Here is a 16739-nt window from a genome sequence, read left to right as displayed (position 1 = left end):
GCAAACAGAAGTTCGTGAGCACATACTGTAGAAAACAGCAGCAACAGTAAACTGGAAGTCCCCGTTTGTGGTAGTACAGTAGTTAAAGCCATATTAACTTTCTTATCTACTCTGTGGAGGTGAGGAACACCTGAGCGACACATCAAAGCTGATTCTGACAGCGAATACTTCTTCAAACACCTTAAAAATCCTCCTCCACGACAGGAAACTTTGACAAAAACTTAAATGAAATGCATGAAGGTTTAAAGAGGGGTTTACTGACAGAGCTATTTTTTTTCAAAACTTACACAAACCCAGAGACTGGAGTGTTTTTGAGCACTGTGACAGCTGCACACAGAAGCATATTCATAAAATGCTTGCTTTGCGTTCCATGTATATCATGTTCAGGGATTTGTGGGGAGAGCGAAAGTGCTTGCATGTAAAGGTTGTTACGTCGGCCAGTCATTTAAGCGTGACGTGTTGGGTACTGAGACGTAGGTTGAGGGTGCTGCCGCCGCTGCTCTGGGAGTCAGAGTGGCGGTCTCAGTGTTGTTTTTAACACACAGGAACGTAGATCTGGGCGTGTGGCACTGCTCCGGGCTGTGGTCTGCGGAAAGGTGAAGAACCAAGCATCTTTCTCAGTCAGTGCTAAGTCTAAGGCTGCACAATCTTAGCGTGGCACAGAGGGCCAGTAAATAACCATGTTCCTCTCTGAGTCTCAAACTGTGCTGAGGTGAGTGAATGAACTCTTTGATAACACCTAGTCTGAGAGGGGCTTGAACTGGTTGTGGTGGTGATGGGGGTGAGGGGGGTTCAGTTAAACTGTGGAGCGAACTGCAGCTCTTTGTGATGTCAACTGACCCTGAGGAGAGCTGTGAGTGCACATCTATGACCTTTTGACCCAGAGAGGAGAAGTAAATGGAGGAGGGGGTTAAGTCTGGGCATTTGCACAAAACGAGCCATTTGGCAGCCAGAAAACAAATCACTTTCACAATGAATGAAGAATTCGAGGGTAGATAATCAGTGGCAAGGACTTTAAGATCTGACGTTTAATTGATGATCTCAAGCCTGAAGATAAACCACTCTTCGCTCCAGAAGTCATCCATCATCATGAGACAGACGTATATATCTATATATATATACGTTTTGCTCAGACATATCCAACCACAGATTTCCATCTGTGAGATTACAAAGACAGACCTGACAGTGGAGTGAAGTTCAGACTAAGATGGAAAATGCATAACAGGGGTCCTTGGCATCGGAGTATGTTGGTTAGGGACTATATACTGCTTATACACTTACTGCGTATTTACTTATTTATCAACTTGGTGGTGTTCAGCAATGGTAACAAAGCAATACTTTTTCTGATTCTGATCAGATTATAAGGGTTTCATTGCAGAAGAACAGAGTCTGCGGAGGTGTGCTGTATGGACAAACCATCAAGTCATCATACATTACTCAGCATGCAGCCAGACAGGCTGTCAAGAGTGTTAGGAATTACCAGAGGTTTATCCTCTCTATATATTTTGGTGATTACCCTTTTTTTCCCATTTAGCTTGAGACTCTGTAGGAGAAGCTATATTTATTCATTGGGCACAGAGAAGTCATTTTTCACTCATGCGTTTTTTTCCAAAAGTTTTCAGAAGACTGGAATGTTAAAATTATTTAGTGTTTCAGTAAATAAAGTAAATATAATAAAGCAAAATCAGACAAAATAAATGCATGTTATGTTATAAAATGTTTTGTCTGCTTTGCCATCTTATCTTGCAGGTCATCAGACTGCATAGTGATGTTAGTCTGAAGATTTTGCCAATATGAAACTGTGGCTTTGAAGAAAAGCAAGAAGAAGAAAGGCGAGGTGCAGATATTTCATATATGGTTTGGATTTGACACTTTTTTTTGTCTATAAGTAAATCTTTGATAATGATCATTCATCACACAACTGAATATAAGGAAAGAAGCCCCAATCCACAGTGTTTTCATTATAACATTGTATAGTCTGCTACTTTTCACTATTGGATTTTGATTAATAGATGTAAAGACTTCAGCGATCCCTTTGGTAAAAGGGAAACATCTCTATTACTTTTTTCTCACATCAGTCACTCAGGAAGAAGCTTTGCAGACAGAGGAGAAAAAATAGCTGAGCCAAAGAAGTTTAAGAATAATATATAGATACAAGTAGGTCTGTGTCAGCAGCCTGCCAGGACTTTATTATACCACTTATCTTGAATGTGCCATACCGCCGCAATATGAACTGGTGCCAATTAACCACAATGAAGAGACTTTATACTTACTACAGAGTATGAATGAGCTTTTTGTAATATACGTTTACCTAGTTGAAACTGTAGTTCAGTTAAAAACACGCCGATCCTTGGAAACTATCTTGTTTTTCTTTTCTAATCTGTTATATGTGGTATGGGCATTAAAAATCTGTCCCAGTAAAAGGTTTTATCTGATTGAAATGTACTGATATATATAGACCTATGAACCACTCATGGGCCAGGGCTGTAATAAAACTCTAACCACATATACTGTAGTAGCAAACCTGATTCAAAATATACTGTACCCAGGCCTCCTTCAGCCCCCCTCCCATACTGTATTTACCCTTTCTCAGTGTCTCAGTCTCCTCCAGTACATTGAAAAAAGTGTTGGACTGACACCACTGCAGATATGTGATAAAGGAGTGTTGGTTTTGGCCACAAGTTGATATCCTGAAGGGTAACTGAGTGAAAATACGCACTTACATGTCCATAATCAGTGCAAATTAACGCTATTATCGCCACTCGTGTTTGATGTGAATAGCAAATAATCAGAAACAGCAGCTCATATCAGCCTGACACCCCTTCTCCAATGTTAAGAACAAAGTACTTCCTGGCAGCACTCAAACCAAAAATAATAGAGGTTAATTCCACAGGCCAAAGTCATGGGCAATAAAATCTGAGGGTCTGGAAATTTACCTGGGCTGGAATGGCAAGTATAAAACCATAATGATGTCGGTGTACCACAGACGTCATGGAGGGTTCTCAGCTTTCTTTCACACAAGGTCTAACTTTAGTACATTTAGTGTCATTCTGGGACCCGGGCCTGCTCAGGATCTCAAGGAGTCAATAAATAGACCTATTCTGAGCTCCTGAACCACAGCTCTTGTTTTTTTTATCCAAATATTGGGATCAGTATTTCAGTCCAAAACAGTACTGCTCTCTGGTGGCAGTGGAGAGACAGCACAGAAATAAAATGTCTATACCTCAAAGAATCACCACCACAGCATCGTGCAGTACTAGATTTAACCAGCAGAGTATACTACATGTCAAGATTTAGACCAGTCAAACAGGCTTGTCCTTATCTCAACCCTCAAAACTGATACTAACCTGTGAGACATAAAACACCACCATAAAATAAAAGGAACTCCCTCCGGTGCTGATAAATTGGGACAGTAGTCATCAGTTACATTCATCTTCTTTGTCGGTGGTTGTGTAACAGTGCACTCCACAGACTACACTCCAGAATAAGCCGAATACATAACATAAAAAAAAAAAAAAATGTCACGGAACAAAACGTATGAATGCACTGCAGAATGGAGTTAAGTGACTCCCCCACTTGTTGAGATGTTAATCCTTAAATCATAATTGTGAACTGCAAATGGCTCCTTTAAAATCCTCTCGAAAGCCTTTCAAGCCGGGGAAATTAAAGCAGGTTTTAGTGTTGATTGTGCTGCTATTTACTCAGGTGCAAAATGACCCTGACTGTGTCTAATTCCATATATAAACACTTAACCAGCTTTTCAGGAGGCTGTTACTGCACTGCAGTGCTGGCGGGGTGCAAGGAGGGAGATCACACCTTTGCACCTAAAAAACAAGCAGAAATAATTAAATCCGCAATTTAACTGATCAAATATCACCGTTGGCATCTTTGCATGTCTCTGTGTGACCTCACCTGTGTATAATTTTCTCTCAAATATTCAAAGCCTACATTAACTGTCATATGATATTCAGTCCAACTTAATTCATATATTAAAAGCTTGTAGGGAGCTGATGAGCTGTGGCGTGAGAGCATCTGCCTGTTTAATTAAAAGAAAGTTATTTAGTCAAAATACCCAGGGAGGCACTTTGCCATAGACAGGACACATTAGTAACAAGAGTTGCAGCATGAGCATGTGCTGTTATTATTTTAGCCTGTCAAATAGAAGCAGATTTAGTGGGTATTACTGTGCTAGTTATTCATTATAGTCTTAATGCAAGGGTAGAGGTTCAATGTGTTTCCAATGCAGCTCTCCCTCATGAATTATAAGGAGAAACCTCTGTGTAGTCATTGCAACCCCTAATATTTAAACTTTTTTTCTCCCGACATCTTGTTGAGAATTAACTAAACTAAACAAACTGGACCAAGAGGTGGTCATTATGAGAGAAGAGAGACATAAGCTGCAGTGCAAGTCCATTTGTGACTCATTTTGTCTCTTTTTTTTGTCAGATATTGTAATGTAAGGTCCCTTCAGCTTTGCACAAGTGCACTAAGGAAATATCTGAACAGCTGTTTGTTTTAGAAGCAAGATACATACACAAACATAAGAAAAATGTAGTATATTCAAAGCTGAGTAAAATGATAGTAAATCACTTTGACAATACAACATAAATAATGTATGCACACACTAAAATGTTGCATTTAGCTATTGTACATTTGCATACACAGTCTATTGAACTGCAATTTGCAAATGGTATGAGACACCTGTTCTCCTCCCACATTCATGGTAATCTGCACATAATTACGTTGTTTTTGTATTTTCACTTCGCTGTCTCATAAGAACTGATTATTGTTTAAAGAACTTTGAGGTATGCAAGTAAGTTTCATCTCACAGATATTAGTGACAAACTCATTTGTAGCTTAATGACAGAGACTGGGGGTTTCATGACTGAAATTCATTACCTCATTAAGCAACTACTGTGCTTTATCACAAGGAGAAAGAAAGAAAGAAAGAAAAGCAATTAAAGTAATTAAACTAATATGGCGTAAATCTTTAATCTGTTAACTTTAGCAGTGTATTCAGCTTGGGCCCAGCAGGACTGGGCGTGCTTTACAGGCAGGTGGTTTCAGGTGAGGAACACTTTATTTCCCCCATTATCTCACTCCATCAATTTCAGTGGAGTGAAATTGAGTTAAAGTGTGTGAAATGAGGCAGGGCTGTTGAAAGGTATGTGCAACTCTGCTCTCTTCAGTTTTTATCTTCATCATATAGACAGTTAGCTATGCGAAGCTGTGCTGACCCAGGTTTGTGATCTTATGCCTGTTTGGTCATAGGGTAAAAAGTCAGTGAGCTTTTCCTTGTTCCTCTGCAGGATTCAGAAGTGTCAAGTTAACTATACTTAACCAAAATAACCAGTGAAGTCCAATCACTGTTCCTTCAGTATAAGATGGACAAAGTGTCAAAAAACATCATATATCAGGGTATCAGTTAAGATAATATGATTGAATATTAATTAATATTATGTAATTAATATTTTCAACACTTTCATACATTGTAGCTCTCTCTGGTTAAACCTGAAAACTGATATTTTTCTAGCAACCCTTTGCAGCACCTTTATTTTGAAAGTGACAACCGGAAAGCGTAGCGCGTGTTGCTGCAGGCTTGACATTGGTCCTTCACATTAAAGGCAGGAGGGAGGCAGGGTTATGATGAAGACTTCAGGAGTCACATGGACTCAACTTTGGTGATTGTTCTTCACTGACGCTCTGTGGGAAGATGCCTCGCGTTGTTGTCTAACTTTCATATTTGCTTTAATTTCATTTTTAAAAACTTTTATCGCTTTTTACCGGCGTTTTCATCCTGCACTCCTGTATTGTTTCTCTTTTTTTTTGTACCATTCGTGGACTTTGTAAAGACCGGTTCCTCCTTCACTTCACTTTCGACCATGCTGCAAACTTTTTCCCAGCTGAAACCTGTCCTGTGATGTGAGAAGCTCCGAAGAGTCTGAAGGGAACCAACACTTTGCATCTATTTACTCACAATGACTGAGGAGAGCAGAAGTGAGCACAGAGCTGAAAGCGGGAAGGACTTGGAAAAACAGCTGCGGTTGCGAGTCTGCGTCCTAAATGAACTTTTAAAGACTGAACGGGATTATGTTGGCACACTAGAGTTTCTCTCGGTGAGTTTTGACACAGTGATTTCTAACAAGAGATGACTCACAAGTGCACGTTTTAGCAGCAGGAGAATGAAACACAAACAAGCACATACACAAACTAACGAAAACAGCCACCCTGCTTAGTATGCATGGTGCATCAGGCTCCAGAGCAACAACAGGTCCACCAAGTGTTACATGTTAATTAACCTGTGCCACTGCTGCTTTTCCCCATGCACACAAATTGTCAAACATTAGAATAAACTTTATTTTTTGCTATAGCCTATAACCTGTGATAGTTTGTGAATGCACCCCCTTTGATGGAGATATTAACTTTTTAGACCCAAGTGTGAAATTGGAAGAGCAGCCACAAAGGGACATGGCACAGCTTTAGTTCCTGCACAGCCAGTGTGCTGTTTAATCCTCCTTCTATAGGCTGTTAGGGGCTCATGGTGGTTTGTCTGACAGTAGCTGATCAGACAGACGTTTAAGCCATTTGGGGCACTGGATCATTTTGTCTAATGGAGTTGCCTGATGATAAATAACAGGCAGATAAACCACAAATCACAACAGAATCAAATATTTATTGTCATGGTTGAACTCTGCCTCATGATTTCTCCCACTTAGGGGGGATATACCACTTGGAGTTTAACTGTATCAGCAAATATTGTTGCAGCTATCTCTATAACAGAACAGATAGAAAACTATAGAAGGATAAGATTTTTGCAGTGTCAGCTCACTGTCTCTGCTTCTAACTTGTGCACAGTGTTACTTTTCTCACCCCATTTCGCCACACAGTGTAGAAAAATGTTGGAGAATGCACTTTGCTGCCGCCTCGGCCAACTTTTGATCAAATTCAGAGCGAGCGAGTTCTGCCAAGGATGGCACAGGTGGCCTCAAATGAAAAACCACTGGAGCTCGGCGTTCAGTTGGCATCGCATCTCCAGCCGCACACTGAGTGTATAACGCTCGGCTGCCGCGACACAGGAATGATGTGCTGCCTGTCAGCTTAATGGTATCATATAAAATAACACCCCAAAACTTCCAAAACACGAGGGAAGAAGAGGGGAAGGCTCTGGAAATGTTTCCTGTTTGAACCTGAAATCTGTGAAAGGTTGTCACTGGTAATCAAGTATTTCGGCGGGGCCTTATTTGACAATGAAATCTCCGGCTCCTGAGGATGTTAAAAGTGAAAGTCAAAACTAATATGATGTAATGTGGACTGTGTGCTTTGAATGGCTTGATGGCTTTCATCATCTTTTCTCAGCAGTTTCAGTGGGAACTTTTGCATGGAAGTGGGGTTGAAGGGGCACTGTGTTATGTGTCATTAAAAGTGCTATTTCCCAGACTACATGTATGGATGTGAACACCCCGACCTCCCCCACACCCCCTGCCCTCCCCCTGCCCTCCCCCTCTCACTTCCCAGATGTTTCCAATGGAGGGCAGAGGGACGGCGCACTCTCTGGCCTTTCTTAAGAAGTGGCATCACTAGAGGCTTTTTACATTTGGGAGTGTGTCTTCTGTCCTAGTGGTGGGGGTTTGGGGAATGCAGCCCACCCCCCCCACCCCCCCCACCCTCTTTATCTCCCCTGTAGTGCTGGAACTGGAATTCATTTCAGAAATGGCTGACCCTTACAAGGCAACTCTGTTCTGGTTGGGGAAGTTGGGATGGATGCCTCAGATTGAGATCTGACAGTGGAAGATATTGTTAGTTTAGCTGCTTGTTCTAGATATGGAGGTGGATGGTTTAAAAAAAAAGAAGGAAAAAAAAAAAGACAAAGAGTCACTGTTATCTACTGTCTAATCATATGGCAGGTCTTAGGGGAGCTCGGTGGAAGATACTCAGGGTGATTAAAGACAGCCCTACTGTGGAGAGGGGTCATATTGAAGACTTTCATCTGATCACACACAAACACACTCGTGCCTCCCCCACTTCCTCTGCTGCCACGCCACAAACAGTTACAAACCATCCGCAGTTCTGTGTGTCCAGAGGTTAGAGAGGAAGACAGAGCCCCCCTCCCTCCCCCCTCCTCCTCCTCTTTGGGACTCCCTGGTGGGATAATCCAAGGAACTCCCAGTAACAGCAGAGAGAGAGAGATGTAGACGGTATATTGCTGGAGGGGTGAAAGGGAAAAGGGTAGAGCGGATCACACAGTAGATATTGCCAGGAGGGTGAAGGGTAGTTGGAAGAAGGAGGGGGGGGGTGGGGGGGCTCCACAAGTGGCTGGGCTTGGTGCCTTCTCTTGTAAACCATACTTCCTGGAGGAGGAATTCCTCCGAGGTTAGGAAATGCTGGGGAACAATGAGGCTCCGGTCAGTAGCTGAAGTTGAACTGTGGAGCAGAGATCATTGCTGCTGATCCGTGGGACCCAAACACAATGCACCTCACACATGCTTTACTATTAAGGTAGTGGAAAACAACAAGAAGGAGCAGTGGATGATCGGAGCAATTTGTCCCTGGACAGTCCGAACCTATTGTGTGACTCTACTTAACACTTCGTGGGAAAATATACAGATTGCATCTTAAAGGTGGCACTACGGGAAAGTCTAAATTTGAATTTCTGGGAATGAAAACGTCACGTCATCTTTTACACACCGTGAGCTGAACTTCCGCAGTAGTCCGATATGATAGGTCGGTCGGCTTTAGGGAAGCTGTCTGAAATATCCTATCTCAGGCCTATCTCACGTAATGAACAATTACAGCTGGAGACGGTGGGCGGCGGTGGACACTGGTGTTTATCTTGGACAGCTAGGAGCCAATAAAATGACAGTCATCCTTAGAAATGGCTCAGTGAGAGGAACAGCTCAGGACATAATGTAAACAGTGGCTCTAATGAGCTCTTTGCATCATTGCAGTTTCTTTTACTCGCGCTGTCAAATGAAATACTCTACTCAGTCTCTGCCATTGTTCAGCATTGATACAGAGACATTGGATGCAGTTTGCTTGCATGATAAGCACTTAGGAGGGAAAATGCATGGAGGGACAGTGGAGGAAACCTTTCATGTCCTGGTTCTGGAGGGAGATCTGAGCCACAAGTTAACTTAATATATTCCGAAGAGCTTTGCAGCGCGTTAAGTGGTCCCTCAGCTGCTGCCTTGCTCTCCCCAACAAAAACCTGTTGAACTACGAAGCAACCACCGACTGTAATGTTTAAAACATTTTTAATCCCTTGCATAAATGTGGGTTGAGATGAGAGTAGATCTTGTCTTTTTTTAAAGAAAACTATTGATTATCCAAAAACATTGTATAATAATGCATCCGCATATACAGCTGCATTTGATTGTCTTTGTTGTATTGTCTTGGCTGTCAGTTACATTGCTGGTCACTTGGAGTCAGAAGCCTCTTTTCAGTGAAAATGGCTGCAGGAAGGGGGAAATGAAGCCTAATGGAGAAAGCAGCCGCTAAGAAGCAGCGCTGGCCCTCAGGAACCCAGGTGTTCCAGTGAACTCTGGTGTATGTGTGTGTTTGTATATACTGTAGAGGCTCCACATCTCTCTCACTCTTCTCTCTTAGGATTTGTGTTTGTTTACATCTTAACTGAGACGGTCACGTTGGCCCAGACTGCTGAGCCAAGAAGTCTCTTTTTTTTCCCCTTGTTTGTAACATACGACCGGTGAGCCGTCCTGACGGAGGTCAGGTCAGGGTGGCACGACGAGAGGGTTCATAGCCTCTCGGCAGACAGCTCATGGCCCTAGAGGTCACATCCTTTTGTGCCTACCCCCTTTCCTGTCTGTCTGTTGATCTGCAGACTTCGTGCCATCCAGCTCGCTCCTGTGTCCTAATGGAAACAGGAATGCTGCTGGCTGCTGATGATCAGTGTGTCCTGATTTGATAAAAACAACCCAAACAAAAATGTGTAAACAGACATCAACCCTGTGTGTGTATGTGCGTATGCATCCAGTATCAGACTATATATGGACACAGTTAGATTCCTGTTAAAATGGTATTTATCAAATCTTCTTATACATTTAAGATGTTTCATCACTATACTGAAATATTTTTGTGCTTTCATGTGAATCATATTCATGTTTCGGCAGATGTTAAGTGAGGTTAAATATTGTCAGATCTGAAATAATTTGCAGTTTATCTGCAACGCTATTATAAAAATTTGTCAGTGTTGATGGTCTTAACAAGGCAGAAATGTTAAGATGTGTTGTCTGGATTTGTGGGCGGAGGAGTAGGAGGAGACGCTGGGTTAGAGGGCAAATGCTTAACTTGTTTATGCTAGCGTAATGAGACCGACACCACATGATACGGCCCCTTGTGCATATTTTACTAAGATATTTAAATAGCCATTTAAAGCTCCAGATCAGATAAAATGGAGTGTCCTCACATGATGCTAGTGTGCTGGGATTGAGCAGTTTAGAGGCTGAGGGCGAGTGCCCGGCGCAGCCAGCCTGCCAGCGGCCATTTGCCGTTGCTTACATTATTTTGTCTCTATAATGGGGCTGGATATGGTGATAAGAGATTCCACAGAGAGCTGTGTATTCACACAGGCGGCTGTTTATGTCCTGATTGCTCTCCTCTTTATTTCTTAATTACTGTGTTTATGTCTATATTTGGGGTAGATGATCTTCGCGTCCATACTTTTATTTATTCCACACCGGCCTCTCGTCCCCTGTTTGCTTTCAGTTACCTCAAATGTCTCTTGCTGATTCTCTTTCTTCCCTGGTGCTCACCACCATGTCTCAGTCAGAGCCTCAGCTACATTGACAAGAAGAGTGTATCTGTCCTCTCTCTTTCTGCATTTATTATGATCCCATCAGGCTGGGACTGAATGTTCCTTCATGACGGAGCATAATTTTCTGCAGATATCTTATGAAGGACAAGCTGCATTAATTCAGTTCTATTCCAGGTATATATAGGTGAACCTGTGGCTCCTCTGTGTGCATGTGTGTGTGTGTGTGTGTGTGTGTGTGTGTGTGTGTTTTGTAAAGCAAAGGAAAATAAACTGGAAGCAAAGAGAGAGAGAGGTGATGTTTTTCTCCTTGACTCTTTTTAATTGGATTCGGTCAGTCTCTCTCCTCAAAGAATACAGGCAGTTTCTCTCTTGTGTCTGCTCCCAATGTGAGGCCCCTGAACCAATGGAGTGGCTCACTTGCATTTCAATTTCACACCACTGCCACTGCACAAAGGGCTTGCATGTTATGCCATATTTGCAAGGACATTACCTCCAGTTCTGCATTTGCCATAGTCTGCGTCCTTGATGAGTCTAAATGCATTCTGGCTCCAACTGGCCGTACGCTAGATGTTTATTTTGTACGTGCGGTACCAATCGATGCATTATGGGACATATTTGTTTTGTAAACCCGTTTAAGATGAGATTGTTTTAGACCCTTTCTTAATGCTAAATCTGTCTTTAAGTCAGAAGATAAACGATAGTGAGGATTAGTTTGGCTACAGCCCTCTCCTGCTGAGAATTTTTTCGTCAACCTTGAGTCCCATATCAATTAAAACACTGAGCAGGATAATCCTTCATCTTCCCATGCTGCTTTGGGAGCTGTTGGGTTTTTGCAATTCTTTCAATATTTAATCCATCCGTTTTTAGAATAAAAAAAAAATCTAGCAATTTTCTAGATGTACCAAATATAATTACCATCAGGAAATATCCTGTCACAGGGATGCCTACATTATAGCAATTTGTCGAGAAACTAGAAATGTTGAATATTGCTATGTTCAGTGAAAGACGTGACGGTGAAAGTTAATGCAGGTTAATTTACAAAAGTAGTTTCATTTTATTTCCCTGTGTAGAACTTGGTATTGAACTTCCAATGCCTTAGGGGGCTAATCCACAGGGGTAGCGGGAAAATGTTATATTACTAAGTTGGTTAGTTCAGCTTCACAAAAAGACTGAAAACAGGTTTTATGTTTTTATAATGTCTGTCTCATTCTTGTGAATACGATACTTCACTTACCAATCAGAATGTAGCCATGAAATGACCAATCAGACTATGGTTACAAATTGACCAATCAAAGGGCAGTTATAAATTGAGTATAAATCATTTAAAATCAGAATGTGGCAAATCAACCAATTAGCGCATGGATACACATTACCCAATCAGAATTAGACTATAGACCAACCAATCAGAATATGTCTAAAAATAGACCATGGTTATGAACACAATATCTCTTGAACCCTTCAAGGGAAACTTCTCAAATTTGGCACAAATGTTTTATTTGATTTGATTTTATTCTGGTGGCCAAAAATCAAGTGACCTTACAAAACACAATTTTGATCATCATACCTCCATGATTCACACAGAAATTTAAAATTTTTACACAAATGATTAAAACTTTACTTTTATTTTACTCTTCAGAAACAAGGATTTGATCTGAAACCAGTCTAAGCGATGGGGGCATACAGCCACAAGGCAGTTCAAGCAGGATTTCCTTCCTTCCTGGCCCTGCCCATCTTTACATTGTGCTGCATGTTTCCTGCCACACACACATACACACACACACACTAGGCCAGGGAAAGTTTAACCACAGATGCCCATTTGGCAGCACGGAGCGTCATTGCGCATGTGATGAGGATGCAGTGACCCTGCATTGAATAAGTTGTGTGGCTTCGGCTCAGGGGGGAAGAGGTGGTGCTGTCCCGCTGCCCAGAGGAGAAGGCTGCCTTTGACTTGGTCAGCTCCAGCTGCCTGTTCACATGGTGCAGACGTGCGACCAGTGGAAAAGTGGCGGGACTGCAGTAGACACTTGTCAGGACGGACATGCTGTGTGAAAGGGTCATCATCACAAGGGGGTCTGTGTTTAAGCTGGCATGCTCTGCCTCAGGGAGCACACACACACACACATACACACACCGACGTGCACATGTGCTTGTTCAAAGAATGTGGCATGGCACTCTAAATCCTGCTTCAGTGTTGCCATAATTGTGGATGACACAGTTGGGAAAAATGACAATATGCTTACAAACCAATTAAATATTAGTGCGATGCTGATTTGCCCAATTAAAGTTAGTGCTTTTGAAAATTAAATTACCGTCCATGTGGTGTTGTCTCGTGAAGAATCCCACTGGCTTAATGCTGCAGCTGTACTTCTTTCTTTCTTTTTCTTTTTTTGATGGAGTGTCCATTGAAAACGTCTAGACAAGTTTGCGTGTTTTCTGTGGTTCCAGCTCACACTTTCCACGTCATTTCTGTCTCTGTCCATCCTGCATTTCTGGGCTCAGAATCCATAAACATCCAGAGCTGACCAGCCAGACATGATGGGAAATTCCACTTCATTCTAAATTATTTAATTAAGCACTTGGACAGGATTCGATATAGAAGCTCTGAGAGGAGACAAGTGTCCCTCTGTCTTCAAGCATGCTCTGTCTGCACACATCCTCTTTCTTTCTTTCTTTCTTTCTTTCTTTCTTTCTTTCTTTCTTTCTTTCTTTCTTTCTTTCTTTCTTTCTTTCTTTCTTTCTTTCTTTCTTTCTTTCTTTCTTTCACAGTGATCTGATCCCTTGCTTTCTTGCTATCTTTTTTGCTTGCTTTCTTGCTTTTGTTCTTGCTTTCGTTCTTTCTTGCTTTCCAGCTGTCTTGCCTTTCTTTCTTTCTTTCTTTCTTTCTTTCTTTCTTTCTTTCTTTCTTTCTTTCTTTCTTTCTTTCTTTCTTTCTTTCTTTCTTTCACACAGTGATCTTATCCCTTGCTACAATAATAGGAAAATATTAGTAAGAGAAGATTTAAAGTTAACGGGCCATAAATGTCTGTACTGTAAGTTGTAGTAATTTCCATTCTTGCTTATTTGGAAGTTGGCTGAATAATGCCAGGGTCTGGTGCTGATCTGATGCAGCCCTGCTGGCCGGCTCCCTCCTGCTCTGTCACTTCCCAGACAAAAAGAAAGCATGATATGCAGAACACTGGCAGGGGGTTCAGCAGCTGTGCTCGGGGTAGTGAGAGTCTGGGAGGAACTGTCAATGGAGAATTGAACAGCTACTCTGCCAGTGTCCGGTTCTGTCATGTGTAGGAGAGGCTGACGCTGCAGGTTTCCTTTTTTTTTTCTTGAAGTCCTGCTGAAATTGATGGTAGCACGGGGGGACATCCAGCAGATGAGCTGGAAGCTTGCGACTGGGATGAAATGAACTATCTGGTTGTGTGACCGTCATGCTTGGGAGTGTGCTACAGATTGGGAGACTGATGATTCTGCCTGGTCATCTTGGAGATCAATACAGGGTGCTGGTGTGTGGCGTTGATGGGAATTGCCAGCTATCAGTGGGTGACGGTTTGCTTGGCTGCACATGGAAATTGAGGCATGCTGGGCTTTGGTGTCTGAAAACCGACACTCTTCAGCTCGACTTATCTCTCCTCACTGTTTACGGTTTTTCTCAATTGCTTTGATGCAATTCACACATCAGAAAAACATTATTCTTCTCACAGCTCATAATGCAGTTCTCAGAACAGCATTTATTATTATGGTAAATAACCTGTGCAAAAGCATCTTAAGTATTCAAAACCTTTTGTGACAAAACCTGTGAAGTCAAGTCAGTTACCTCAACATATATGCAGTCAAATTGTTCATAAACAACACTGTACTACAGTTACAACAGTAACATGTTAGAAACATTACTGCAGAACAGTGTCACTTCAGAACACTGTATGATAATGCATGTAAGGCTATGGAGGATAGAAGAGCTTCATTCATATTCATTGCATGATGTTTCATTTTGCAGCAAATGTGTGGTACAGTTTTTAGATTTGTGAGTTTAAACAAAAAAAAAGAGATTAGAAATGATGAAAGTTGTAAAAACTATCTGCAAAATTAGAGTATGCTGCAACTGGACATACCAGGGAGCTATGCATTGAAAATAGCAATCAAACTTTGAAGATAGCATAAATTATTGTGCAATAATTACAGACCAATGTATGTGAGTGTCTCTTGCCTATTTGAAGAAAGCCTAAAGTGATTTGACTGAAAACAATGATGCAATGCAGCAGGGCTGTATTAAAGAGAGTGAGATATCTGTCTCCCTTTCTGAAAAAGGTACAATCTGTTTTCATGAGTTGTCAGTGTCAGATGAAAAATGCATCAGGAAGACGATGTGAAAACAATGTGTTTAGCGGTGAACTATGATGATAAATGAACTGCACCAAGAGTTGCATCCAAGTGATTGAGGATAAACTCTAATATCCAATTTCTCAAGTCAAAATATCTTTCCCAATATGCTGAGGTTGCCATTTATAGTCCCACGATGGGTGAAATTGAACAGACCCAAGGTCTGTCAGACATTCATTTAAATGGACATGACCACAAGCGTCGTTTTATGCTCATGTGCTCATTTCACTCAAGTGTCAGACATGCACGGCGCTCACCAGGAGTCAGGAGGAGACATTGGACACAGACATATTCATTAGATAAATTGCTTCATTCCAGCTGCTTTTGAATCTTGCTGGGGGCCGGGGTCAGTGAAGGGACAAGAAAAACATCAAGAGAAGATTTTTTTTTCTTCACTCTTCATGAAAATATTGAGTTCTTGGAAGTGCATCAAAGCACATTGCTCGGTTGATAAAACTGTTACTATTACAAGTTAGATTTCCCCCCCCTGTATTTTTAACAGAACAGGCCTTTGCTCGAACAATAAACTTTCAAAATACTATCTCAGAAAATATCTCTTGTAGTCTTGAGAGCAGCCCCTTCATCTACAGTGTTTTATTTATTTGTAGGAGTCTTCTGATGCTCATGCAAAAGGCCCGAATGTTCAAATGACAGCAAATAACTGCCCCCTTAAACAAATGGACTTTTGTTCACCACAAGATGCTGTGAAATAAAAAACTCTCTGTGTTCTCTGTTGCTAATTAAAACCAGAGACCCTTCTTTGGGCTGTGCAGATGAGCCTTAATAGCCAATCCTAAGATAGACATATTAACATTCCCCACTGTATTTATAGTGTCTGTTTCCTGTACACATTCCCAGTGGAGAGAGACGGGCCAGTTTGGAAAAAGTAGCCAGAGGACTAATGGGATGAGAAGCTCGGCATGACGGTGACGTCTGGAGGTGTCATCAGGACCTGTTGAAGACAGGAAGGGAGGGGCTTATAGCAGAGAATCGCTACAAAGAGCCTTTTCTCTCTTTTTTCGGATGTTCCCCAGTGAGCGCTCATCTGCATCAGACGCTGACTCTGTTTGTCTCTGTTCTGTAATTCTAAGGGAGAGGGTACTTTTTTTGCTTCCCTGGAATTCAGTGTGTGCATAGGTGTGTATAGGAAGCAGGAGATTTAACCCTGTAATGTTGAATTCCGCTTTAAAGGCAGTTCCCTTCTGCAGGAAGTATTGTAAAGGCACCATATCCTCCCTAAAGGGTTTCCATGTTAAAGAGTCCAGACAAGGCTCTCTTTTCTCCCCCCTCCCTTCTCCTCATTTCTCTGTTTATTCTACATGTCTTCTCTCTTTCTATCTCCTCTCCTCACTCATTTTTGTCACACTCACTCACACCGCAAAGCCGGATACTTGAGAGTTTGCCCGAGGGGGGCTGAACTGCCGGTGCACCTGTTACCTGCTGTCCTTTAACTGTTATCACAGGGCTTTTTACTGTGTCGTCCTGGAGGAGCGATATGACAAAGAAACTCACACAGAAGGACTGTTACATTAATGAGCATACCTTCACAGTCTAGTGATTCACTTCAGGGGGCTTTGTCATGTGGAAGCTGTTGTTTGTG

At 41.8% G+C, this 16739-nt stretch overlaps 1 protein-coding gene across 1 annotated transcript in view; it reads left to right on the top strand.

The window, feature by feature from the left end:
• The first annotated feature begins 5615 nt into the window (after positions 1-5615).
• prex2 (phosphatidylinositol-3,4,5-trisphosphate-dependent Rac exchange factor 2) overlaps positions 5616-16739 on the top strand; it is an 87921-nt gene continuing 76797 nt past the window's right edge. Inside the window, exon 1 of the mRNA XM_085763607.1 lies at positions 5616-6116. Within this exon, the coding sequence (XP_085619733.1) occupies positions 5979-6116 (138 nt within the window). The 5' untranslated portion in view covers positions 5616-5978. The remainder of the gene's footprint in view (positions 6117-16739) is intronic.

Source organism: Trachurus japonicus, chromosome 20 (genome assembly GCF_045865225.1).
Source record: "Trachurus japonicus isolate A0001 chromosome 20, Traja_1.0".
Classification (NCBI taxonomy): domain Eukaryota; kingdom Metazoa; phylum Chordata; class Actinopteri; order Carangiformes; family Carangidae; genus Trachurus; species Trachurus japonicus.
The sequence above is the reverse complement of the archived record's forward strand: the minus strand, read 5'-3'. Positions and strand labels throughout refer to the sequence as shown.